Source organism: Ziziphus jujuba, chromosome 8 (assembly GCF_031755915.1).
Source record: "Ziziphus jujuba cultivar Dongzao chromosome 8, ASM3175591v1".
Lineage (NCBI taxonomy): Eukaryota > Viridiplantae > Streptophyta > Magnoliopsida > Rosales > Rhamnaceae > Ziziphus > Ziziphus jujuba.
Window position 1 is genome coordinate 29,445,835 of NC_083386.1, and position 26,619 is coordinate 29,472,453.

The 26,619-nt window shown below is 30.9% G+C and overlaps 4 protein-coding genes across 10 annotated transcripts; 1 reads left to right on the forward strand and 3 right to left on the reverse strand.

Annotated features, from left to right (window-relative positions):
* Positions 1–9,644: 9,644 nt before the first annotated feature.
* LOC107412085 (uncharacterized protein At2g29880-like) lies at positions 9,645–12,213 on the reverse strand. The gene is made up of 2 exons (XM_048470630.2): positions 10,600–12,213; positions 9,645–10,463 (listed from the first exon to the last, which is right to left on the reverse strand). Exons 1-2 carry the CDS (start codon positions 10,888–10,890, stop codon positions 10,299–10,301), a joined length of 456 nt encoding a protein of 151 aa, XP_048326587.2. The 5' UTR covers positions 10,891–12,213; the 3' UTR covers positions 9,645–10,298.
* A 1,829-nt stretch (positions 12,214–14,042) lies between these two features.
* On the reverse strand, positions 14,043–14,708 carry LOC107414934 (protein RESPONSE TO LOW SULFUR 3). The gene has a single exon (XM_016023144.4). The coding sequence runs from the start codon at positions 14,624–14,626 to the stop codon at positions 14,294–14,296; it is 333 nt and encodes a 110-aa protein (XP_015878630.1). The 5' UTR covers positions 14,627–14,708; the 3' UTR covers positions 14,043–14,293.
* Positions 14,709–16,400: 1,692 nt separating this feature from the next.
* Positions 16,401–20,627, forward strand: LOC107414927 (uncharacterized). 7 transcript variants are annotated; one of them, XR_009640419.1, is made up of 8 exons: positions 16,407–16,992; positions 17,197–17,308; positions 17,546–17,626; positions 18,033–18,862; positions 19,017–19,128; positions 19,489–19,584; positions 19,664–19,865; positions 20,122–20,627. XR_009640419.1 is itself a non-coding variant. In XM_016023137.4 (7 exons), exons 1-7 carry the CDS (start codon positions 16,934–16,936, stop codon positions 19,745–19,747), a joined length of 1,374 nt encoding a protein of 457 aa, XP_015878623.1. In that variant the 5' UTR covers positions 16,407–16,933; the 3' UTR covers positions 19,748–19,951. The 7 variants fall into 7 exon arrangements, 2 of the variants coding, with proteins under 2 accessions (XP_060675717.1, XP_015878623.1); XR_009640420.1 differs by having other exon boundaries at positions 20,254–20,627; XR_009640421.1 differs by lacking the exon at positions 20,122–20,627 and having other exon boundaries at positions 16,401–16,992; positions 19,381–19,584; positions 19,664–19,716.
* Positions 20,628–20,765: 138 nt separating this feature from the next.
* LOC107414909 (ABC transporter B family member 19) lies at positions 20,766–26,297 on the reverse strand. The gene is made up of 10 exons (XM_060819901.1): positions 26,007–26,297; positions 25,560–25,614; positions 25,295–25,470; positions 24,988–25,188; positions 24,644–24,906; positions 24,235–24,548; positions 23,905–24,128; positions 22,970–23,313; positions 22,426–22,868; positions 20,766–22,345 (listed from the first exon to the last, which is right to left on the reverse strand). The coding sequence occupies exons 1-10, from the start codon at positions 26,295–26,297 to the stop codon at positions 20,868–20,870; spliced, it is 3,789 nt and encodes a 1,262-aa protein (XP_060675884.1). The 3' UTR covers positions 20,766–20,867.
* Positions 26,298–26,619: the final 322 nt, after the last annotated feature.

Below are 26,619 nucleotides of genomic sequence, written 5' to 3' on the forward strand. Positions count from 1 at the left end.
TCAGGACCGATCTGACGAAAATGGTACGGTCAAAAAAAGTGAAAAAATCACCAACAATTAGATTTCAACTTATCCAATAAACGGCTCAGATATTTTCCTGACACACATGAGAAGATTGCAACTTTAAAAAAATTTCCTTCAACCTTCCCGCTTCAAAATATCATTTTCTTTCCCATTAGCACCACTGTTTCACACAGACTTTACCATTTTAAAATTCCCAAATAAAATCTTTCATCTCTTACCGTTTCAAAATTCCCAAATAAAATTTTCTATTTCTCACCATTTCAAAATTCTCAAATACAATCCACCATTTCAGCCCCAGATATTTTTCCATTGCTTCCACCGCCCGGCCGCGCAGGCCTTCTCCTCGACAATCCAAAATCCATTTAGAACTTGGTTTAAAGGTTAGCATTTGTGAGCCATTGTTTTTTTTTTTTGTTTTTTTTGTTTTTTTTGTTTTTTAAGTGTGAACAAAAAACCTAAAAAAAAAAAAAAAAATGACATCGATGACCTGCAAAACGTCACCGGCTTAGGTACCAAACAAGTGGGCATTTTCCTCCAGATTAAGGGCTGCTCTTTCTTAGTGGTCCAGAGTAGTCTTGACGTGGCTGAGAGCGCAGTCCCGATGGTGACTGTATCGCTGCCCAGAGCAGAAAGGGCGCCTACGACCTTGATAATTGACTCTCATTTGGTTGGATTCTTTTGAGTCTTGAGGCCCTGATCTTGATCGGACATGAGGCTGAGGAGGTCCTACTTGGAGAGTTTCAATTGAGCTATGAGGGATGAGTAGGCAATCATAGAGGAGTTAGAATGTGGGGTTTCAGAGAACAATAATTGAAATGGTGGTGTTGTGGATTGAATTGAATATTGGAAAGAAGGAGGTTTGAAGATGTAGAGTTCTAAAAATTTTTTTTTCTTAATTCCTTTGTAATTTTTTTATATTTTTGCAAGTATCATTCAAAATAATAAAATTCAAACTTATAAAAAAGAATTGAGAACTAATTGAAAATTACTAAATTGAAAAGATAATAAAAAAAAATTCGGGGGACCAAAGCCAACGCTATTACATTCCAGTAGCGTTGGCTTTGGTCCCTCAATTTTAAATTTTTTTTTTTAATTCCTTTATAATTTTTTTATATTTTTGCAAGTATCATTCAAAATAATAAAATTCAAACTTAACAAAAAAAATTGAAAACCAATTGAAAATTACAAAATTGAAAAGATAATAAAAAAAATTAGGGGACCAAAGCCAACGCTATTACATGCCAGCAGCATTGGCTTTAGTCCTCCAATTTTTTACTATTTTCTTTTTCTTTTTCTTTTTTTTTAATTCCTTTGTAATTTTTTTTTATATTTTTGCAAATATTATTCAAAATAATAAAATTCAAACTTAACAAAAAAAAATTGAAGACCAACTGAAAACTACAAAATTGAAAAGATAATAAAAAAAAATTTGGAGGACCAAAGCCAACTCTATTACATCCCAGCAGCATTAGCTTTGAACCCCCAATTTTTTAAATTTTTTTATTATTTTCTTTTTTATTTTTTTAATTTTTTCGTAATTTTTTTATATTTTTACAAGTATCATTCAAAATAATAAAATTCAAACTTAACAAAAAAAAATTGAGGATTAATTGAAAATTATAAAATTAAAAAGATAAAAAAAAATAGGGAACCAAAGCCAACGCTTTTACATCCTAAAGCCTTGACTTTGGTCCCCCAATTTTTAAAATTTTTTTATTATTTTCTTTTTTATTTCTTTTTTTAATTCTTTTGATGAAAATTGGACCAAAAAAAAAGGAAAAAACTTTTGATGAAAATATGATAATAAAAAAAAAAAAAAAGAGGGATTCTCTTTAAAATTGGACCCAAAAAAAAACAGGAAATTTTTTTTTTTTGATGAAAATATGATAATGAAAAAAAAAAAAAAGAGGGTTTGTGTTTAAAATTGGACTACAAAAAAATTAAAAAAAAAAAAGTAAGGAAAAAAAATTGTCACAAAAGGGAGCAAAGCCGACGCTATTTTCTCAATAAGTGTTGGCTTTGTACAAGCTTTAGCGATACTATTTTAAAATAGCATCGCTAAAAACCTAGTATATAAATTTATATATTTGGTTTTTAGCAACGCTATTTTTCAATATCGTCGCTAAAGCCTGTACAAAACCAATGCTTGTTAAAAAAATAGCGTCAGGTTTGCTCCCTTTTGTGATAGTTCTGTTTTTTTTCTCCTTTTTTTTCTTCTTTTCTAGTCCAAATTTAAACACAAATCCTCTTTTTGTTGTTCATTATCATATTTTCATCAACAAAAATTTCCTCTTTTTCTGGGTCCAATTTTGAAGACAAACCCTCATTTTTTTTTTTTTTGTTCATTATCATATTTTCATGAAAAAGTTTTTTTTCCCTCTTTTTTTGGTCCAATTTTAAACACAAGCCCTTTTTTTTTTTCATTATCATATTTTCATCAAAGAAATTAAAAAAAAATAACAATAAAAAATTCAAAAAATTGGAGGACCAAAGCCAAGGCTTTTAAGATGTAAAAGCATTGGCTTTGGTCCACCAATTTTTTTTTTAAAATTTTGTAATTTTGAATTAGTGCTCAAATTTTTTTGTTAAGTTTGAATTTTATTATTTTGAATGACACTTAAAAAAATATAAAAAAATTACAAAGCAATTAAAAAAAATAAGAAAAAAAGAAAAAAATTTAAAAACTTGGGGGACCAAAGCTAATGTTGCTAGGATGTAATAGCGTTGGCTTTGGTCCCCCAATTTTTTTTATTGTCTTTTCAATTTTGTGATTATCAATTAGTTTTTAATTTTTTTTGTTAAGTTTGAATTTTATTATTTTGAATGATACTTGCAAAAATATAAAATAAAAAATTACAAAAGGAATTAACAAAAGAAAAAAAAATTTAAAATTGAGGGACCAAAGCCAATGCTACTGGGATATAATAGCGATGGCTTTGGTTTTCCAATTCTTTTTATTATCTTTTCAATTTTGTAATTTTCAATTGGTTTTCAATTTTTTTAGTTAAGTTTAAATTTTATTATTTTAAATGATACTTGAAAAAATATAAAAAAATTACAAAAGAATTATAAAAAGAAAATAAAAAAAATTTAAAAATTGAGGGACCAAAGCCAATACTGCTGGGATGTAATAGTGTTGGCTTTAGTCTCCCAATTCTTTTTATTATCTTTTAAATTTTGTAATTTTCGGGATACTTGTAATAGCATTGGCTTTAGTCTAAAAATATTATAAAAGAATTAAAAAATTAAAAACAAAATGAAAAAATTGGGGATCGAAGCCAATGCTTTTAATTTTTCCCCCAACACTTTTTTGTTATGTTTTTAATTTTGTAATTTTCAAATGGTTTTCAATTTTTGTTGTAAAGTTTGAATTTTATTATTTTAAATGTTATTTGCAAAAATATAAAAAAAATTGGAAAGGAATTAAAAAAAAAAGGAAAATAATAAAAAATTTAAAAAAATTATGGGACAAAAGCCAATGCTACTGGAATGTAATAGCGTTGGTTTTGGTTTCCCAATTTATTTTTTATTATCTTTTCAATCCTGTAATTATCAATTGGTTTTTAATTTTTTTTGTTATATTTGAATTTTATTATTTTGAATGATACTTGTAAAATATAAAAAAATTACCAAAGAATTAAAAAATTGAAAATAATAAAAAAAATTTAAAAATTGGAGGAACAAATCCAACGCTATTACATCGTAATAGCGTTGGTTTTGGTCTCCCAATTTTTTTTATTACTTTTTTAATTTTGTAATTTTTAATTGGCCGTCAATCTTTTTTGTTAAGTTTGAATTTTATTATTTTGAATGATATATGCAAAAATATAAAAAAATTACAAAGAAATTAAAAATAAAATAAAATTAGGGGATCAAAGCCAATGCTGCTGGGATGTAATAGCATTGGCTTTCATCCTCCAACATTTTATTATTATCTTTTCAATTTTCTAATTTTCAATTGGTCCTCAATTTTTTTGTTAAGTTTGAATTTTATTATTTTGAATGATACCTGCAAAAATAAAATAAAAAATTATAAGAGAATTAAAAGAATTAAAAAAAATTAAAAATTGAGGGACCAAAGCCAATGCTGCTGAGATGTAATAGCATTGGCATTGGTCCCCCAATTTTTTTTTTAATTATCTTTTCAATTGGTCTTTAATTTTTTTGTTAAGTTTGAATTTTATAATTTTGAATGATACTTGTAAAAATATAAAAAAAAAAATTACAAAGTAATTAAAAAAATAATAATAATAATAAAATTTTAAAAATTGGAGGACCAAAGTCAACGCTGCTGGGATGTAATATCATTGGTTTTGGTCCCCCAATTTTTTTTTTTATTATCTTTTCAACTTTGTAATTTTCAATTGGTCCTCAAATTTTTTTTTTAAGTTTGAATTTTATGATTTTGAATGATACTTGCAAAACTATAAAAAAAAATTATAAAAGAATTAAAAAAGAAAAATAAAAAAAATTTAAAAATTGAGGGACAAAGCCAACGCTGGTGGGATGTAATAGCGTTGGCTTTGGTCCCCCAATTTTTTTTTAATTATCTTTTCAATTTTATAATTTTCAATTGGTTCTCAATTTTTTTTGTTAAGTTTGAATTTTATTATTTTGAATTTTAAATGATACTTACAAAAATATAAAAAAATTACAAAGGAATTAAAAAAAAAAATTCTAGAACTATACGTCCTCAAACCTCACTCTTTCCAATATTCAATTCAACCCACAACAGCACCATTTCAATTTTTGTTTTCTAAAACCCCACCACTCTAACTCCTCTATGATCGCCTGCTCGTCCCTCACAGCTTAATCAAAACTCTCCAAGTAGGAATTCATCAACGTCATATTCGATCAAGATTGGGGCCTTAAGACTCAAAAGAACCTAGCCAAACGAGACTCGATTATCCAGGCCATAGACGTCCTTTCTACTCTGGACAGCGATGCAGTCACTACTGGGACTTCACTCTTGGCCACGTCGATACTACTCTGGATCACTGAGAAAGAGCAGCTTTAATCTGAAGGAAAATGCCCACTTGTTTGGTACATAAGCCGGTGGCGTTTTGCAGGTTATCGATGTCATTTTTTATTTTTATTTTTGGTTTTTTGTTCACACTTAAAAAAAAAAAAAAAAAAAAAAAAAAAAAAAAAAAAAACACCAAAGACTCTAAAAAAAAAAAAAAGAAAAGCAAAAAAAAGCCAATGGCTCAAAAATACTAACCTTTGATCCAAGCTCTAAATGGATTTTGGATTGTCAAGGAGAAGACCCGGACGGTGGACGCAATAGAAGGATATCTGGGGTTGGAATGGTAGAGATGGTAGATTTTATTTGGGAATTTTGAAACGATGAGAGATGATAAATTTTATTTGGGAATTTTGAAATGGTAAAGTTTGGGTGAAACATTGGTGCGAACGGGAAAGGAAATGATATTTTAAAGCGAAAAGATTGAAAGAAATTTTTTTGAAGTTGCAATTTTCTCGCCTGTGACAAGAAAATATCTTAATCGTTCATTGAAAAAGTTAAAACCTAATGGCTAGTCATTTTTTCACGTTTTCGGCCCACACCATTTTTGGTCAGGTTGGACTTGACCATAGAATCTCGCTACATAGTATAAATAGCAACAAGAAAAAAAAAAAAAAACAAAAGCAAATAGCGCGTCGATTTGTAGATGAAAAAGAAAAAAAAAATCGTTTTCCATATCAAGATGGAAAAGCAAATAGCATTTACAATTTGTTTACTTCTTATTCACCAGTGATTGAAGAAGAATAAACTTAAAAAAAATAAAAAATAAAAAAATCCAACAAATATATATAAAAACAAAAATCCCACAAATAAAAGTCCATTCCACATGATTTTTATTTTGTTTTTATTTTTATTTTGTTGCTTTTTGATCTCCTTAGATTTGCAAATCAATGAAGCTTTTTTTTTTATCTTTCTTTCTTCTTGAATCGACTAGATCTACAAATCACAAAAGAAAAGAAAAAGGGGAAGAATAAAAAAGCTTTAATTTTTATTTTTTTCCTCTTTTTTTTGTTGCTTCATCCACAAATCAAGTAGAAGGAGAATTTGCCAAAATAAAAAATGTAGAAGAAAAAGAAGAGTGGGTCCAAGGTTTAAAATATCTGATAAAATTTAGGTTTAAAATAAAAATGAATAGAACTTTCATAATATCCATTAAAATTTTTAAAATTTTGCCAAAATTTCCATAGAAATTTCTATAAGATATCCACATCAAATTTTTAATGATTTTGTTAAAAAATTTAATTTCCATGGAAATTTTTGAAATTTCAAAAATATTCAGGAAATTTTTTAATTTCTTAAAAAAATTCATAAATATTATTGCTATTTAGTAAAAAAATTTATCAAATTAACTTCATTGATAATTTTTTTATCCTTTAATTGCTTTTAAGACATTTAGTGATATAAGCAAAATAGAATGAATTGAATTGAATAACATTAATAAATTCTACTTATTAAATATCGATAAAGCAAAAGTACAAAAATTATAGATTATATTTTTTAACATAACAAATTTTATTGTCGGGAATATCTACTTTACAAATATGGGTAAATAGATGATGAAATATATACATGTAAAATATTAATATTTGTTTGAAAAATAAAAAAAACTCCTGACAATTCACAAGTTTTTTTTTTTTTTTAATATTTTTGAAGAAGCTAGAAGAGGTAGTGGTCAAAGAGAATCACCAAGTCAAGAAGTTGGATTAAGTCCATTTACTGGTGAACAATATTACACACATACAATACAAGATAAAGATCATAAGAGTAGAGATACAGGTCAAGGATTTGATACCGTTGGAAAAGACTATATACGTAAAGAGAAATCTATAATAGATATGTCACAACAAGAAAATGTTTTGATTACTATGCATTTTAGATCTATGAGAGTTGGAAGTCATTTTCATAACCTTTATTCAATGGATATTTATGAAATGTCATCAAGTAGCAACTCATGCATACTATCTAAAACTCAACCATCAAAGAGTAGTAGTTATGCACATAGTCAACCAATAATACAAGATCCATATGGTTGGCATATTAATAATTATATGCAAAATTATCAGGGAGATACATTTTTTCATAACTACTTTTCACATTTCACATCTCAAAATCAAAATAAGGAAGAAACCGATGATTTTTAACCACTCAGAAGTTCTATGTGGTATTAAGATGACATTTATTTACTATAAGGTAATTGTAATAATTGTTTTATATATTTTAGTTAATAAATAATTTTATCATATATGTATTTTTGACATATTTTTGTTAATAATAATTCATCCATGGTCATTAACGCTTATCATAAATCAATTCACTGAAAAAAATATAACATTCATTCAATATTTTAGCAAGTTTTATAATTAATTTGATAATTGATAGATTAAATAAGCTAATTCTAAAGTTTTCAATAAAAATTTCCATTTTTTAAAACAAGTTTACATAATATTTTATAATTTTTTATCGATATACGATATTTTCTAATATTTTCATAAAAAATTTTGTATTTTAAACTTTCAATATTTCCATCGATATTGATTTTTTGAATCTTGAGTGGGTCTACGTGATAAAAGTTGTAAGAGTGGGTCTTCCACGAAATCTCTAAACTTTTTTTTTCTTTTGTCTTTTTTCTAACATTTTGGTAAAAGTGGGAAGGAAATTTTGGATGATATTACTATACTTAGGGGGGTGTATTCAATTTCTACTTTTAATGACTTTTAATAACTTTTTTTAAGTGATAGATTTTTATGGATTTGTTGGATTTTAATGGATTTAAATAGAGTTTATAAAAGTATGATAGACTTTCATAGATTTTCATTATAATGACTTTTAAAGACTTTTAGTGACTTTTAAAAATATTCATAATATAATCATATATTAAAAAGTATAATCTACTTAAAAATGAAAATGAGAAAATTATCAAAAATGAAACGAACAATCCATTACTACTAACAAATAATAAAAATATCTAATATTTATTTTTTTAAAACACCAACAATCTCATTGTTATGTGTAAAAAAAAGAATCTATTGTTCATTATCATTAAAATGCTCAACATCATTCCACATATGAGCAACTATAGCATCTCTTCATTGATTTGCATGCTCCCTTTGTTCTTCTTGAGTCTCAATAATTGATTCAGAATCATCCTCCTCATTAAGGTATTGCTGAAGATGATGAACCTTCATCATCTTGTTCTTCTGGAAACTCATCAAAACGACACTTTTTGCGCATAAAGTTATGTAATCCTGCACAAGCTAAAACTAATTCTCCTCGTGTATCAAATGGAAATGGAGGAGCTGTTTTGAAAATTGTAAACTGTGATTTAAATATACCAAATATTCTTTCAATTGTATTTCTCAGTGAAGCATGAAGATGACTGAATAATTCATTTGGAGTTTCAGGGTCACGACCTTGACCTAAAAAATCTTGAAGATGATGATAACAAATACCTCGAAAAGGAGCTAAAAATTGACATCGATTTGGAAATCCAGAATCCACCAAAAAAATTTACCTAACCATATAATACTTGTATAATTAGTAAGCAATACGTAACATGTATAATTAGAAAAAAAAAAGTAATAATAATAATAAATATATAAATACCTTGTGGTACTTTAAGTCCATTCCTCCTTGATAGAGCATCATTTAATACTTTTGAATCATGAGCAAATCCTTCCCACCCACTAAGCACATACATAAATTCTAAATCAAAGTTGCAAGCTGCTAAAACATTTTGTGAAATTATTCCATAACGATTACATTAACTGCTTATATCATGTCCTCGTACCATTGCGGGAATATGAATGCCGTCAATAGCTCCTATGCAATCCTATACTTATAAAAATAATATAGAATAGGTTATAAGAATTACAACAATTTAATAGTTAAAAAAAAAACAGCACTAACAATAATAATAATTAATACTAACAAAAAAATCATTTACTTTAAAGTAAGGGTAAAATCTTGTACTTTCTCTAATTTTTTCTGGCACTGTTACTCCAGGTTTAGCCATCAAATCTACTGTGCTTGTGTTCAACGCCCTCAAAATCTTGTTAAAACTTTGACTAGTGGTAAAATGTGACCGTTCAAATGTTTTACGAATCAAACAATGTCAAGAATTTTGGTCGACAATAAGTAAAAATGTTGCAAGCATCTCTTCAACACAAATAAATCTTGTATCATATAGTAATGTTTTTTCTCTAATGATGTTACATAACTTTAGAAACACATTAGGATACATTCTATAAACTTGCCGAAAGTTTGTCGGTTCCTCATTCAATATTTTGTGTATGTAGTCATATCCAATTAACGTTTTTGATCTTCTGGATAATGGACGTTGAGCATGATTACTATACATGTTAACTATGAGTTTATGTAGTACTTGGAGAATTGCTCTAATAGCTATCAAAGAATTTTTAACTTTTTCCCGCAGTTCTTCTTCATACTCTTCTTCTTCCATCTCTTCCTCTTCTATTTCTTCTTTGTCTATATTGGAATAAGACATTGTAAATGAAGCTTCCTGATCAAATTATTAAAAAAAAAAAAAGCAAAAAAAATTATTAAAAAATAAGCTCATTATTTTAGTACATGTGTTAAGCTTAATAATAACTCAAAAAATAATGAAAAAAATAATCATCCAATGATCAAAGATCTAAAAAAGAATTTAAATGCATATTCATAATAATAATATATATTAAAAAAAATAAAAATAAAAGTCAAACATATTCTATTACTATTTTATACTAATAAAAAAATAACATAATAAGTTAGACACTCAAAATAAAAATAACATCCTTAAAACAATACATTTTAAAATCACTCAATTTTGCAATTCAAAGTTAGTCCAATCAAAATGCTCTTGGAGTGTCATTTTGAAGAACTCGATCTTGTTTGCTCTAGTGTTTAACAATTTTGATGCCTTATACTTGCTTATCCAAGTTTGGAATCTCCTTGATAATATCCCAACAACTATAATCTCTAGTATCAATTGAATCAATACTTCAATTCAACTTTTTAATACTTTGATTAATCTTCTCCAAGACTGCTGCTTGTGACCTGTTAGTTTCAAAAGAACTAGATTTTCCATCAAAGTCCATTCTATTTCTTTTTCTCGTTGTTAGAGGAACTTCTGAACTCGTGTTCTGAAAAGGTAATGATGAAGTAAAATCACCTAAAGTTGACGATTGTAGTGAAGTTTCTTATATATCACTTGGTATGAATGTTTCAGTCGTGAGATCATATGTCAAGTTGTCTAAATCACATCTCTATTTTCTTCTAAGTCAAATATTCTTGCATCAGTTTCCTCTCCTAATCCAATTAAATGTCTCCCAGTTGCTGCTCCATTTCCAATTGTAATTCTCAAGTCTTCATAATCAACAAAAGTGTATGTACGATAACTTTTATGGATAGGATGAGACTAACAAAAAATAAAAGTACAATTAGCATTAGTATGTTATAGAAACAAGCAATAGACAATATATAAAAAATTCCTATTATTAATATTCATTATTTTTTTGTATATATATATATATTTTAAATAGAAGAAAGCTTACCTTAAAATAGTCCTCCCACACTTCTTCACTAGCAGTAAATTTTTTTGTTATAGGATCCCATCCAAATCCAGAGCTATGCCACATAAGTTGAAAATAGTTGGCATACTGTTGTTTAAACCATTTCAACCGACTTGTGTACTCCTTATAAGTCCATTCACTCCCAAATTTTGCATTAAGAATGAGAAGTATTCTTTTTTTTACAGTTTGCTTGCTTAATAAACCACTTTTATCACGCCATCCACGATTGGCAGCATTAACCATGAGTTTTAGTAACTCATTGCTCTTGTCCATTGACCATACTTTATATTTTTCTACACCTTTTTTTTTTCCTTTATGATCTCCTTATTGTGAATCCTCCATTAAAAATTACTATATTTTACATAAAATGCAATACATAATTTAAAAAATAAAAGAATAGTGTGCAGAATACTAATAAATCCGTGAAACTTTAAAAACAATATACAAAAAAACTTCCCCAAAAAAAAAAAAAAGCAGGAAATCACATGAATGCAGAATAGTGATCTACCAAATACTAATGCATGCCCTCCTGGATGTGACCAGTTAACCCAGAAATAATAGCCTTGATATTAAGGTGTCTAATTCGTAGCACAAATATACCAATTAAAATGGATACAGAAATTAAAATGGCATAAAAATTAGTCCATTTCCTTTTCGTTAACCACCAACAATATTTGTACATAAACTACTACATTGCCCATCAAGCATTAAAAAATAAAAATAAAAAATAAAAACTACTATATTCCTTATATCTATGTGTTCGTGTGTGTATTTGTATACATGAACAACATGTCTATAATGATTAAAATCAATTTTTCTGTTTTTCTTCTTTTTAAGAAAATGCGTCATCAATAACCTCTTAAAAAATAGGAAAAATGAGAGAAAGTGCACACAAAATTATGCTACAAAAAAACGATGCATAGCCACCAATTATATACCCAAAAAGAAATCAAGGTTTATTTACTAAAAAAACAAAAAAGAAAAAAAAGTCAAGATTTGCTTGTTACGTCTCCTACACTAGTACAATCATTATATTATACTTCTAATAAGACAAAAATGAACAGAAAAAAAAAAAGAAAAACAGTTTCTACTGTAAAAAAAATCACCATCATCACAAAAAAATCACCTTTTATATATATATATATATATATATATTTTATTGGTGAGAGATTTCTATTTATCAAAAAGTAATTTCAGTACAATAGTCAAAAGTCATATAAAATAATGGTAATCAAGAGTAACCGCACACTTCTCTATCACAAAATCCAAACCACGGATCAAAAAATATACAACATACTGGAAAGTTTTTTGAGATGATTGAGACAGAAGAATACCAAGCAGCTTCCCTTCAACGTGCAACAGCGTCTTTTCAGTGTCTTCTGTATTTTTTAGAAGTCGGTAAATTTCTTTGGGGTAGTTGGTGGAAAAATTGGAAAAGCTTCTATTTATATCTCTCACAAAAAAGTCAAGAAAAGTAATCAAAAGTCCAAATCTATAAACATTAAGTACAAATTGAATACATTTTTACTTTTAAAGATTTAAAAAAATCATAATTAAATATACTATAATTTTTATAGATTTTATCAAAATCTTTAAAAGTCAAGATTAAATACCTTTTTATTTTTAAAAGTAATTAAAAATTTATATTTAATACACCAATACTTTTAAAATCTATAAAAGTCATTAAAAGTTAAGATTAAATACACCCCCTATTGTTAAAACACTAATTAAAATACATTACTTATATATATTTTGGATCATATTACTATATTTAATGTTAAAACACTAATTCAAATACATTATATAGATATATATATATATATAAAAGATATTGCACTTTTTCAAAAATTTTCTAACTTTTTTCATATTTTTAACTATATTCAATTACCATTTTTTCTCTTTTCAATTAAATTTAATAAAAATTGACTAATGCAAAGGTATTTTTAAACTGTTTCAAATTATATAGTATTTTTTGAAATAAAACTAGACCATCAATTTTTAATTAAATTTAACAGAAATTAATTAACCGTAAAGATCTTTTTAAGATATTTTTAAATTGTTTCAAACAACAAAGTATTTTTTTTTAAATAAAGATAAATCACGCATATCTATATGATATTAACTATATAAATAATGATAATACTATGTCAAAAGTTTAACAATCAATTATGATTTGCAATGTAAATATAATATAAACGTGCAAGTACATGTGAAATGTAAATTTGGCATTTGAATCCGAGTAGATGGTCACCTACTCGCAATTGTTTGTCATGCTTTTCAAGTACGTTGCGTGAACGCAAGGGGTAACAGATAATTGGCACAAAAGGTTTATCCCAAAAAAAAAAAAGATAATTGGCACAAACGTTTACCACAGAAAATTTTAAAAAATAAAAATAAAAATAAGAAGATATGATAATTGGCAAAACTCAACAAGCTAAATTGTGTTCAAATAAGTCGATTAATATGCTCTAATCATACATATTTATCAACAATAATTTAGCACTATTTTTTCAGGATATACACACATGCCATGTACTATATTTTTATTTAACATTTAATAAGAGAGCATAATCGCTTAATTTTAAATGCAATTATTGAATTTTTATGAATATTAATCCTACAAAATGAACCCTTAAATTCAGTGTCATTTTAAAATTTTTGGAAAACTAATTTTATGTACTTTATTAAAAGATAATATATTCTCGATTTTCAAAACATAAATATAAATCTTAAATATCATTGTATTAACCAAATAGTCTAAAAAATAATTTATTAAAAATTAAATTTCAAAAAATTAATTCTAGGTAAATTAATTCTTGAAAATTGATTCCTTTTAAAATTTCAACACATTCACATTCCAAACAGAACTCAAGTATATATTAGTCATCATTTTAAAAATCCCTTATTATGAAGGACTAAAATGAAATTAGTGTAAATTTCAAAGATGGAATATTCCCTAAATCTGACAGCCATACATAAAACAACCTGTGTTACTTTTTATGGATTGTGAACGCCAAAATTAATTGGCGGAGGGGAACACTTTAATTTAAAGCTTAAATGAAATAAAATAAAATAAAAATGAGGACTTATTAGATTCGATTTCGTATAAAAGTAAATCGGTTGAATTTTTTTCTAGTACGGCAAAGAGGATGATTAATTTCTCATTGGAAACAATTTTCGTTCAAAGATTGGGCATTTGTATCCAAAGTCAAACCAAAATTTTCCCGAGAAACTATCACTAAAGGAAACCGTTTCACACAAAATCTGCTTCCAATCCAAAACTGATGTATCATACGCTAATCAGCAAGCAGAGTATGAGACCATAAACGATGACCAAAAAAGAAAAAGATATTAACAAAATTTCCTTCAAATCTTTCAGAATAGAAAACAGAGTATGAGACCATAAACGATGAAGAAAAGAAAAAAAAAAAAAAAAAGAAGGTATATTTCAGAATAGAAAACAGACCATATTATACAGACAATTACAACGAAGATCAAATGCACTACTCGTCCCAATTTCAAACCTAAAAGAGTAAAATTACAGATTCTGATCACACAGATTTACCAACAATTTGAATCATACAGAGGAAGCAGAGAACCGGAAAACCGAATTTCCAATAATCGAAGTCCAAACCCAAAAGAAAGGCTAAGATTCATCTATTCAGGTGGATCATGATCATGATCGCAACCGCAATTTATTGGAGGAATTAGTCTTGGAAATCGGCGAAGAAGCCTGAAGGAGTTGTTGAGCCTGTGAGAGCTGGTCCATAAGGGTGACGATTCGTCCATGGTAAGAACGAGCCTGATCGACGGATTCGGCTTCGAGCTCACCGAGCTGAGAACAGAGCCGTTCCTCTGCTTCCTCGGCGATCCGAAGACGATGCCAGGCTTTCTGCAACTCAGCTCTCATCTTTTCCTCCCTTTCCAGACTCTTCTTGAGCTCGCTCTCGAGCTCTTCGTTCCTCTTCCTCAGCTCTTCTCCATCAACATTTTGCTTGATCACCCCCATTAATGGTTTTCTTCGTCTGAACAGAAACGAATAAACTAATCTGAAAGGGAAAATCTGAAACACCAGCTGTGAAGAACAAATGCAGAGCTAAAAAGGGCCTTATATAAGGGGAAAAAGAAGTGAAGGTGTCCAGGTTCAATGAATCTAGCGGTCTATACTGTGGGATTTACAATTTCGCCTTTGCTTACGTCTTGTCTTTGCTTTGCTTAGTCGGTTGTACTGTACCGAATATAAATAAATAAATATTCACCGAAAAATATAAACCAAAAAAAAAAAAAAAATTAAATAAATAAGGTCGATTCGATTCGTTAATGTTTTGTTTGTATTATAAAGCGGGTAAAAATTAAACAGGCTCCGCATTTAATCGGGTCGCTTTCGCCACATGTTTACTGCGGATTTGCGCTGCGCCTCCGCCTTCTATTTTGGGAAAGTAATTAACTGCAGTCAGAGCTAACGGCTTTCAAACTCGCAGACGCGGTATTTTTTTTTGTTATGACTGTTAGATTTTTATTTATTTATTTTTTTAATTTTTATATGAGAATATAAATATTTATATTAAAATAAAATAATAATAATAATAATAATAATAAGATTTTGCTATGATTTGGTTGCATAAATAATTCGAAAGTTAATAGAAGGCCACGGTGGAGGTCATGTGCGGGTAAAACAAACGTGAAGCTTTTAATTTTTTAATTTTTTTTAATGAAAATACAATTAAAGTTCCAAAACAACATATAACAAACAATAAATGAGAGGAAACGCAACTTGGTGTATTAGGCAATAAAGGCATCTCTACATGTGTTGTCTTGGTCTGTTCTTTAATTTCTGAATTTGATGGATCAGGGTGTTTCCCCTCGAAACATTAATTTTTCTTTTTGTTTTAAGTTTTTAACCTTTTCATCAATGTTTTATATTAAAGAAAAAAAAAACCTTTTTTTTTTTTTTTCTTTTTCATTTTTCTGTTTTGTGACTTGTGATTTGTGTGAGAGCAGTAGCTGAATAGCCTTTTCACTTTTCTAAGGGGGGGAGGGGGGAAGAAAAACAGAAGCAAACTAATAAAACTTTATCTTATCCTAATTTTTCTTTTTCTCTTTTTTGGATCATTACCTTGTTATCTTAAGTTTATGTGGACCTAATATATTATATCATTCTTTAATGGTAGGAGTCAAATCCGTACGTCATAGCTAGCCAAACTCCTGGCCTATACTATTTACATTATTTTAGATTCCAATTTTAGGATGGTCCTTTGCTTGTTCTTTTCTTTGGATTATATACAGTACAAATTTAACACTTTTATCATTGATATATGGTGTCTGTTTTATTTTTTGTTTTTTTATTTTTTGTTTTTTTTGTTTTGTGTAATATAAAAAAATAACATAGAACGATTAATTTATGAATAAAATAAAAGCATACACTATTCTCCAATAATTCCATCCATTTTTTAATAAAAAGTGCAACTTTTATTCACCAATATATAGAAATTTTCATTAAAAAATTATTTTATCATATCACAAAGTCAAATTGAAGAGTAGAATTCAGGAAAATGTCAAAAATCTATACATTTTAAAAGTCTGTCTACGTCATTAATTTCTAAATAATAAACGTGTTCTGTTTTTATATTTGTTATTATTATTATTATTTGCAGGTTTATTTAAGGATTACGTGTGAATCGAAATTTATAATTTTTAGTGGGATTCTCAGGACAAAACACCAATTTCCATACACATAACGTTGGAAATTTCTTAAGAATTTGGCAGAAACCATTTTCCTCGGAGCCAAACATACCCTGTCTAGAATAAATCCATGGAAGGAACTTTCATCAACTCCAAAATCTTTCTGGAATATTGTTTTTGCTGGAGTTTTTACATTTCTTTGTTTTTTTTCCCTTTGAATTTTATTTTTCAACACGCTCTTTGTCAACAACAATTTCTTCCTTGAGTTGCATAAGACTTGTTCTTTCTTTGAAAAGGTCTTCAACTTCGGGTCAACAAACAAAGCTAGAAAAAGCCCACGCGTGAGTCAAAGTGGATCAAATAAAGTTGAGCCCATTTAATAATTGGGCCGGGTTGGTGAGAAGAAAATGGAAAGGATCCGGATTGAGGTCCGTAAAGTCAATTCGGGACTTCCGGTGCACCGCGAGAACATGATCGGACTCACAGTAACGCAATTCGAAATCGGAACTTTGGAAGAAGAAGAAGAAGATCGAATTGTCTTGAAAAGATTTGGGTATTCTTCGTCTTCTTGTTCTTTGTTATTGATCTTGATCTTGAAGGCTTCCGTTTTTATTGAAAGCCCAATCAAACAAGAATGGATTTGTTGCCTTGCCCGTTCTGCAACCTCAACGTTCCCTCCTCCCAACTCCAATGGTATCTTTATCTAACCATACATATACATACAGACACATTGTTTTTGCTTATCTTTAATAAATAAATAGTTTTTATAATGTTGGGTTCGATGAAAACTAAATGAATATATATATTATTATTAATTTTTTTTTTTTTTTCCCCGTCTCTCTCTCTCTCTCTCTGTGTGCTAATGATCGCTTTATATGCATTTTTTGCATTTTGGAGGCATGCAAACAACCACTTCGAGGATGAGCAGGAACAGCAGCAACTGGATACCGACTTGGAGTTGGCCCAACAACTTGCTTTGGCCTCTCCTTCACCCCCACCTCCATCTCAGGTAAATCTGTAACACCTTATAAATCCATTTACTTTGCTTTCTCTGTCAGTTCCATTTTTCTTTCTTTGGATGAGGAGGAACAGCAGCAACTGGATACCGACTTGGAGTTGGCCCAACAACTTGCTTTGGCCCCACCTTCACCCCCACCTCCATCTCAGGAAACTCTTACTAACACCTTATAAATCCATTTACTTTGCTTTCTCTGTCAGTTTCATTTTTCTTTCTTTGGATGAGCAGGAACAGCAGCAACTGGATACCGACTTGGAGTTGGCCCAACAACTTGCCTTGTCCCCTCCTTCACCCCCACCTCCATCTCAGGTAACTCTTACTAACACCTTATAAATCCATTTACTTTGCTTTCTCTGTCAGTTTCATTTTTCTTTCTTTTCCTTATAAATTAGTCTCAGTCTGTTATTAAAAGGACATAAATTTGGGTAGAGAAAATCATTTTAATATGGCTGGAGTAGCTACTAAAATCATGGGCTTGATCATATAGTATAACATATGAGGAGGAAGCAAATTTTGAAACTACCAACTTCATTCTTGCTTGCTTGATAGTCTAATATAAAACTTGGTTTTGGTAATTCCTCCTTATGCTAGTTTCTGTTTTTATTTTATTAGATGGACAGCCCCTATATTGTTTCTTGTTTATATCATCAGCAATTTGACTTCAGACTGTAGCTCAATCTGCTGAATTTGTACCTTCTTTTTTATGCTTCTGCAGAAAAGCCAAATGGTCAGTGACTTGCGATCCGAAATGGGTTGGTATGATGGAAACTGTGGTACTCATGAAAAGATAGCTTGCTTGATTGCTTTACAGACTAGAAGCAACTTTTACAGAATTGAAGGTGGTTTGATGACCTTGTTGAGAAACTGTTTGGAATTAGAAGCTGAAGATACAACCAGTATTTTATCGGGTTATGTTGACCATTTCCAGAGCATTGAATCTGAGGATGTTGGGTGGGGTTGTGGATGGCGTAACATCCAAATGCTTAGCTCACACCTGCTTATGCAAAGGCAAGAAGCTCGGGAGGTTTTGTTTGGTGGGTCTGGATTCATTCCTGATATTCCATCACTCCAGAGATGGCTTGAGATTGCTTGGGAAAAGGGCTTTGATGTGGCCGGCTCAGAGCAATTTGGTAACAGAATTTATGGTTTGAAAAAATGGATTGGAACTACTGAATGTGCTGCTCTATTCCGTTCTTTTGGGTTCCTAGCAGTGATAGTGGATTTTGGTCCTAAGGAATATGAATCACTCTATCCTTGTGATCCTAGTTCGAGTTCTGGGGCAGAGGTAAAGAGAATATATAATGGAGGGAAGAAGAAAGCCGTTAAGGTTCATGGACCAATGGATAGATATCTTTTGCAAAGGAATTGTGATATTGACCAAGCTTTTTCCTGTGGGAATGAAATGTCTACTTATTCTGGTAGGGGAAATACTTTACCAACAAAAAGTGAAGGCCAGCACGTTCTTACTGATTGGGTCTGGAACTACTTTTCTGATAAAAGCTCAGTAAAATCTTATAACCGTCATGTAATTTTGAGTGAGAAAACGTAGGTCTCTCTCTTGACTAGTTGCTATATATGGTATTACCTAAAGCGTATCATGTTTATAGAATGCAGAGATACATTTTGCTTACTATTTATTGACATACAAAAAGACTGTTCTCTATTGTGCTTTAATCTGTTTAATAGCTTTTATGAGCAGACCTTTGTACTTTCAACATGATGGACATTCTAGAACCATTGTGGGAATTCAAGTCAGACATCAACGAAATGGGATGCAGCAATACAGTCTCTTAGTTTTAGACCCGGGTCATGTAATTTTTCATTCTCTTAACTTTCTGAGTCCATCATGGAATATGTGATTTTATATTGCAATTGTGATGCATTATGCCTTAATGAAAGCATCTTAACTACTTCTGTATTGCAAATATATCAATATTTAATGCTAATAGAGAGTTTTATGGATTCATCTATTGTTCAGCATTAATCCTATTGAAACCAATATAAAAATTTGATGGCTTTGCAGTAGTTTATTTTATGATAAATGTCTCTTGAATTAATTTTAGGAGCTCACACAAATACTATATTCCTTCCATCGGGTTCAATATGCTTTGCAAGAAATATATTGTGCAGAAAGCATCACCATTCTTTAATTCCTGTGCCACATAATACAGAGAACAGTGACTCTGGAAAGATCACTTAGAGAAAAAGCAGGATGGCAGACGTATATAAAAAGAGGGGTTCACACACTGAGAAAGCAACAGTATCAGGTTTTGATTAATTTAAATAGAATTTATATTTGCCTAACTACTTTTTAAATATGGGCTTGATGTGATTATTTGGTTTCAGCTGTGTTATATTGATCCTGGAATTGCTAGTGGGAGAGATATTGAGCTGCTCAAGACAATTGATAGTGCCTTCATTGAACTTTAGTCGAACACTTCTGTGCTTCTAAAAGAAACTTTACAGTCCTTCCCAATATTGCCGAGCTCAGAGTACAAAATGCATGGCTGGCAGTTCATTTTGGAGGTCTATGAAAAGTTTCTGACAGGTTACTGCATTAAATTATGAATTGTATTGGAACTTGCTACATATATTAGAGAAATTAATCTAAAATCTTATAATATTTTTCTTTAAGGGCTTTTCTCATCATACTATCATAATGAAATTTGGATTCTGAGCTCATAAAAAGGTCATACCTTCTATATGGACAATGAATGCGCAGAAGATTATTACTAATACTAAGTTGATTATGATTAAATGCAGTAATTTAATTATTGTCAAATGAATTGTGAATGTGAAAGCAGGGATGGTTCAGTGTGGAATCCCCTCTTATTATTTATTCTACCGAAGCAGGGGTTTTTTGGGGATTTACTCTTTATTCATGCGTTATGGGTCTCTAACGATCAGTTGACAAGTTATTTGTGTATGCATGGAAGATTTGGCATCAAATGCACAACCAAGCAGTTTGGATGCTGTTCCCCTAAGCCTTGTATGGTTTATTTTCTTGGGCTGAAACAGTATAGAGTACTTCTGGAGGGCGTAGTGGAACCTGTACTGCTGCTGATACATGCACATTCTTATGTTTGTGCATGTCAATAGTGGAGGCAAAGGCTACTCCAAATCTTAGATTTCGTTGATTCTTTGTAAATAATCCATAGATGTATTTTGATTCATGTGAACGTAGTGTTTTTTTATATTCCCAGAGTAGTTGGCGGGTTTGTTTAGTTTTTATTTTTTTATTTTTTTATTTTTTAAAGACTAATCGGTTTTTGCTCCTTGGCATATATAAAGAATAGTAAATCTTGTTGAATTTCTCTTTTTTCTGCTTTTTACCAAATATAATCCTTCCTGTTTTTCTCCACTCTTACCAAACATAATCCTTCTTTTCATCACAAAAATTATTACAATACTATTGCTAAGCAAAAATAAAAATAAAATAAGAAACGAAACTATTATTTTAGGACCTAAAAATACAAGAGATGTGCAGGTGTTGCAACGTGCAAGTACCTTCCTTATGTACATAATTTGAAGCCAACTTGTACACAATTTGTCATTTTTCTGATAGGCTCTGTAGCTGGAACAATCTTGAATAAACTCCCTCAGATGATGCTATTAAGGTTGAGTGCGAACCCATTTCCACAATCTCACCTTTCTCCATCACAACAATGGTGTCTGAGTTTATTATTGTAGAAAGCCTATGTGCAACTGTGATCTGTGTTGTTCTGGACAGCAGGTCACTGTTACTATTCAGATTTATTGCTTCCAAAGCACTCACTATGGTTTTCTCAGACTCAGCATCAAGAGCACTTGTTGCTTCATCTAGAAGCAAAATTGCTGGCCTCTTTAGGAGGGTTCTAGCTATGGCTATTCTTTGTTTTTGTCCACCTGAAATTTGGCAACCCTTTTCCCCAACAACTGTATCATATCCATCAGGCAAACTACCTATAAATTCATGTAAGTTTGCTTCTTTTGATACCTCCACAATCTCAGTTTCTGAAGCCCCTTCATTTCCATAGCAAATGTTGTCTCTTATTGAGGAACTAAACAGAAGTGGCTCTTGTTGCACCAATCCTATTTGTGTCCTTAACCATCTCAAATTGTATTCCCTTATCTCCTTCTTGTCAATAAGTATCTTTCCATCAGTAGGATCATAGAATCTGAGCAAAAGGGCCAAGACGGAAGATTTTCCAGCCCCACTTGGTCCAACAAAAGCCATCTTTGTCCCGGCTTCGATTTGTAGACTGAAGTTGTTGAGAACAGTCACTTCTGGTCTTAGTGGGTAGTTAAATTTCACATTTTGAAATTCAATTCTCCCTTTGATCCTCTCAGGATCTGAAACTGCTGGTGTGTCTGGTTCAATCTCAGTTTTCCGGTCAAGGGTTTGAAATGCAGGTGTTAGTAAATTGATGGCTGAAATTACAGTAGGAATCAGTGTCCATAGTTCTGTGATTGAAGGCACTGTGAGAGAGAAAATCTGGTATGATCTTATGCCATTTTTGAAAGTTGCTTGCTTTCGGTCAATCAGAACTGTTGTGTACCACAATGCAACTGCATGTGCAATGTTCCATAAAAGAAGGGAGAATCCTTGAATTATTCCATACTTCAAACTCTCCTTCCTGCTCTTCCTCTTCGGTTTTTCCAGAGATATTTTGGCTTTCTTGAGTATATGATCTTCATGGCAAAAAGAAGCAATGGTTCTTATGTTGGTTGCAGATTCAGAAACAAGAGCAACAAGTTCATAATGGGAAGCAGCCGAGTCGCCTGAAAATCCTTTAGCAGACTTAGCTTGAATTAGACCACCAATGAAGTGGCAAGGCATCACAGCCCACGCAACCAGACTCATTCTCCAGTTAACAACCATGCTGACAATTGTTGCAATCAGTATGGAGGAGATGCATTGTACAATTACCGCCATTCGATCTGCAATTACTGTCTTGACCATTGATGTGTCACTGATGATCCGAGAAGTAAGTAATCCAATTCTGTTCTCTGGTTTCTCAAACCATGCTATCTCGTTGCATAGTACACCTGCAAGATTTTGATAAAATATATGTAAATTTGCAAATGGAGAAAAAAGATGTTTTATAGTTGACAGTTCTGTATTATACCTGAATATAGTGCTCTTCTGAGGTTAGTCATTGCCTTCTCTCCTACCACTCCAAAGAAGTAATGTTGCAAAGTGTGAGAGAATAATGAGAGCAATCCAATCATAGAAAAGATAATTGAATACAATCCAACCTCTCTCCTTGCATTGTTTCCATAATATGCCACTCCTATTGTGATAATGAAATACCCAAAAAAAGGCTTTGAGATTCCAGAGAAAGCTGCTGCAAATGAACCAAAAGCAATCTTTACAAGTTCCTTCTTTCTCATGGCAAACCAGATTCTGAACAATATAGCTGTTTTCCTTTGCCTTTCCTGCTTCTCTTGCTTTGGTTGCTTGGTAATGATTGTCTTTGCAGGATCTATGCTTTCCTTACTTTGTCCAATATCTTTCTCTGATGATACCTCATGTTGGCTATTTTCAGGTTCTTCAGATGGATTTGAAACTCTGCAATTCAGCCAACATCCTAAGCTGGTTAGATTTGGGGTTTCTGTTCTGATTATATTTCAGTGCTAATAAGAAACAGAAACTTCAGGCGTGGAAAATACCTTGTTTCACTAACTTGGTTCAGATTCTGCATGTTGAACAAGTTCTTGTAGAAAATGCTGGTTTCGAGCAGGTCGTGGTGTGTTCCAGTCTGTGTAACTTGTCCATTTTCAACAACTGCAATCATATCTGCATTGATAACGGTTGATAACCTGTGAGCAATCAAAATAACTGTTCTTCCCTGCATGGCCTTCTCAAGTGCATTTTGAACCAGCTTCTCTGACTCTGAATCAAGTGCACTTGTAGCTTCATCAAGAGTTAGGATTGGAGGGTTTTTGAGAATAGCTCTTGCTATGGCTATTCTCTGCTTTTGGCCTCCTGACAATTGGACTCCCCTTTGTCCTACCTACAGCACAATGTTACTCAAATGATGAAAGGATGAATGCTTACTATTGAATTTTGTAACTTTTTTCTTTCCTTTTTTTTTTATTTATTTTTTTTTTTTAAATTATTGCATTGTTAAGTGTTTAGGCTAAAATTCACACGCATGGTCAAGTTTTTAGGCTAAAATTCACACTTCCAGATGCTAGAAAAACAGAATCATACAAATTTGAAGGACTAGGTTATATAAACGAGGTAAGAAAAAAATAAATATCCGTTGACTTTCATAAAACACGTTTGATGAGAAACAAAAACAAAACCTTAAGCGAAGCTTTCTCTTTAATTTATTGTATTTGCAATAAAAATACCAATCAAGAAATAAAATATAAAAATCATAAGAAAAAAAAAGAGTGACAGCGCATAAGTTTTGGGATCAACACCAAAAAAACGTCCTGTCAAACAAAGTAAATGACAACGGCATAAAGACAGGTAATTTACATGAAATATTGATATTAGTCCGTGTATTTTCTTTTTGTTATTCTTTTATTTTATTTATATATATATATTTTTTTCTTATGTGAGTTGGGATTTGTAATGATATGGTTTAGAAGCTGACCTCTGTTGAGTACTGATCTGGAAGTTGTGATATAAAAGTATATGCATTTGCCATCTCAGCTGCTTCCTGAATCTGCTTGTCATCTGCATCCATATTTCCTACCTTCAAATTATCCTTAATAGTGCCTGAAAAAAGTGACGGTTCTTGGGAAACTGCTCCAATATTTTTCCTTACGAACTTCAAATCCAAATCCTTTATGTCATGGTTATCTATCAGAATTTTCCCTGCACGGTTTTACACTTCTAAATTAGGCTATGCAGGACCAACCAAAACATGAATCTGTAATATTATTATTTGGAACTTTATGACCAAAAAGAATTAGAAAGATACCTTTTGAGGGATCATAGAATCTGGCAACTAGTGAGATTATAGTACTCTTTCCACAACCACTGCTACCCACCAAAGCTACTGTCTTTCCGGCTGGAATCGATAACGAAAAGCTTTCAAGAACTGCTTTTCCTGGCCTTGATGGGTAGGAAAAGTAGATGTTTTGTATTTCAATGTTGCCTTCAACTCTCTCAATTGTTTTGCCTTGAGCTTCATAGCTTATAACTGGCTTCCTCTGAATCACTTTGAAAACTTCATTTCCAGCTGCTTTTGCCTGATTGAAGATTTGCAAATCTGGTGCAGCATAGGTGAGTGCTCTGAAAATCAAAACAAAGAGAGATTTAATACCTTTGGATTCAAGAAATTTTCCCTACTTTCCAATTTGTTGTGGAAACTAATGTTAATTCCTTACATAGCTCCAAAAAGAATGCTCATGACCGCGGCTAAGGTATCTCCTCCTTTTGCCCTCTTCTCAGTGACTAAAACAGCTCCAACCCATATGATTATAGCCCAAGAACAGAAAGTCACAGTTTGGAACATTCCTGTTCCAACTCCTTTTATTAGCGCCTCTACTCTGCTTAATGAAAACTGTTTCTCCATGCAGTGAGAGAAAGACTTTATTGCAGAATTTTCTCCAACAAAAGCATACACTGTTTTTATTTGAGAAATTGCCTGCCATGTAAGAAACAGATTTTAGAGATAGTAGACAATGATTGATTGGGCAGGCAGATAATATTGTTACAAAACTTGTTATACCTGCTCTACAATAAATGTAGCTTCTGACTGGTAGAGCATTTTGGCAGCTGAAATGGTGTTCATTTTCTTGGTGTAAGTTGCTCCAATTAGAAGAATCACTGGAACAACCAAGAAAGTAAGAAGAGCTACTTCCCAAGAGCATATGGCAGCAATCACAATCCCAGCAAAGAAAGTTGAAATGCTTGCCATAAAGTGGCCCAACTGTGAATATGAGTCAGCATTCATATATGTTATACTTCAGTGATAAAAACTGATGAGGTAAAATAACCAAATATTTATATATATATATATATACATATATATACACCTTCTCTCCTATAGCATCTTGTATGACACTCATGTGATTACTGACTCCACTAATGATTTTCCCACTTGTTAAATCAGTATCAAACGCTCCAATCTCCTGGCTAAGAACTGATCTTAGATATGCTAATCTTAGACGTACAAGTTGTCTTTCACTTGCATACATCCAGCATCCAATCTCTGATATTCGAGACAATTTATTAAATAATGAAGTCGAAAGGCAAAGTAATTCACAAGATTAAAAATGTAAAACTTGAAAGAAAATATACCAAGTACTCCAGCTGGGAATGTGGCAAAGGCCATGTACCATACATAAGGAACAACCTGAACAAGCAAAACAAAACCCATGAGCAGATCCAACTTAATATTTTTTGCAAAACTTTACACAAAATTAAGTAGATATATATTGGAAGTGAATAAGTTCATATAAAATTCACCAGGAAAAAAAAAAAAAAATTTCATATAAAGTTATACATATATATTATATACAGTTCTGTTACAATGGACGAATTTCCCTATTGAGTTGTAGCAACACACGTCACATCTACTCTTATGGGATGGGATGTAGAACAGAGAATTTACAAGACGCATATGTTCCACCGTAGTTGGTAGAAAGTGTGCAACAATGGGGACTTCAGACACAATAGCAAACATATGTATATATATATATATATATATATATATAGAGAGAGAGAGAGAGAGATGCATATGTATACCTTGTAGAGGGCATCAACCATGCCATCAGTGTTTTTGATATTGTCACCGTAGGCATCAAGTGCTTTGCCAAGCAAAAGATAACCAAGTGGGAGAGCCATGCCATGGACAACAGAACCCAACGTCCCTAATGCCATTAGAGTCCAATCAAATGCGTCTGCATAGCTCAGAAGCTTATGAAACGGCATAGTCTCCACTGTATTATTTAACTTTTTCTTCTTATCCTTGCTTACTTGTTTATCTTCTCCAACCTGCATCAGTTCATCTTGGGGTTTGGAACGTGTTAGCTCCATGATGGACAATGCCGTATGGTATGTTCATGTACTGTGACCTTGATCGGATTTTAATTACATAAATTTTATGTAAACAATGCAAAAAATGGAATATTTTGAGGATATGCTTGGGATTCTATAAAATAGTTGTTGAAATTTGGTTTTATACCTCTTGGCTTCTTATTGGTGTATCTTTCTTGCATGCATACATATTACGTTGGCTTTGACTGCATAAATACATGCAAAAAAAAGAATGTATAATTAGATAATTTAAATGCGTTTGGTTTTCATTTTTAAGTAATAAAAACTCGTATTTTCATGATAACTCACAACTCATTTTCAA

Excerpts from the sequence above, each read along its gene's own strand:
- LOC107412085 (XM_048470630.2), bottom strand. The coding sequence starts at position 10,890 with ATGGACAAGAGCAATGAGTTACTAAAACTCATGGTTAATGCTGCCAAT. Across the intron at positions 10,464-10,599 it reads TGTGGGAGGACTATTTTAAG|TCTCATCCTATCCATAAAAG; the intron begins GTAAGCTTTCTT and ends ATTTTTTGTTAG.
- LOC107414934 (XM_016023144.4), bottom strand. The coding sequence starts at position 14,626 with ATGGGGGTGATCAAGCAAAATGTTGATGGAGAAGAGCTGAGGAAGAGG.
- LOC107414927 (XM_016023137.4), top strand. The coding sequence starts at position 16,934 with ATGGATTTGTTGCCTTGCCCGTTCTGCAACCTCAACGTTCCCTCCTCC. Across the intron at positions 18,863-19,016 it reads GTAATTTTGAGTGAGAAAAC|ACCTTTGTACTTTCAACATG; the intron begins GTAGGTCTCTCT and ends TTTTATGAGCAG. Across the intron at positions 19,585-19,663 it reads TGAGAAAGCAACAGTATCAG|CTGTGTTATATTGATCCTGG; the intron begins GTTTTGATTAAT and ends ATTTGGTTTCAG.
- LOC107414909 (XM_060819901.1), bottom strand. The coding sequence starts at position 26,297 with ATGGAGCTAACACGTTCCAAACCCCAAGATGAACTGATGCAGGTTGGA. Across the intron at positions 25,189-25,294 it reads AAGATGCTATAGGAGAGAAG|TTGGGCCACTTTATGGCAAG; the intron begins GTGTATATATAT and ends TCATATTCACAG. Across the intron at positions 24,907-24,987 it reads CTACATTTATTGTAGAGCAG|CAGGCAATTTCTCAAATAAA; the intron begins GTATAACAAGTT and ends TTTCTTACATGG.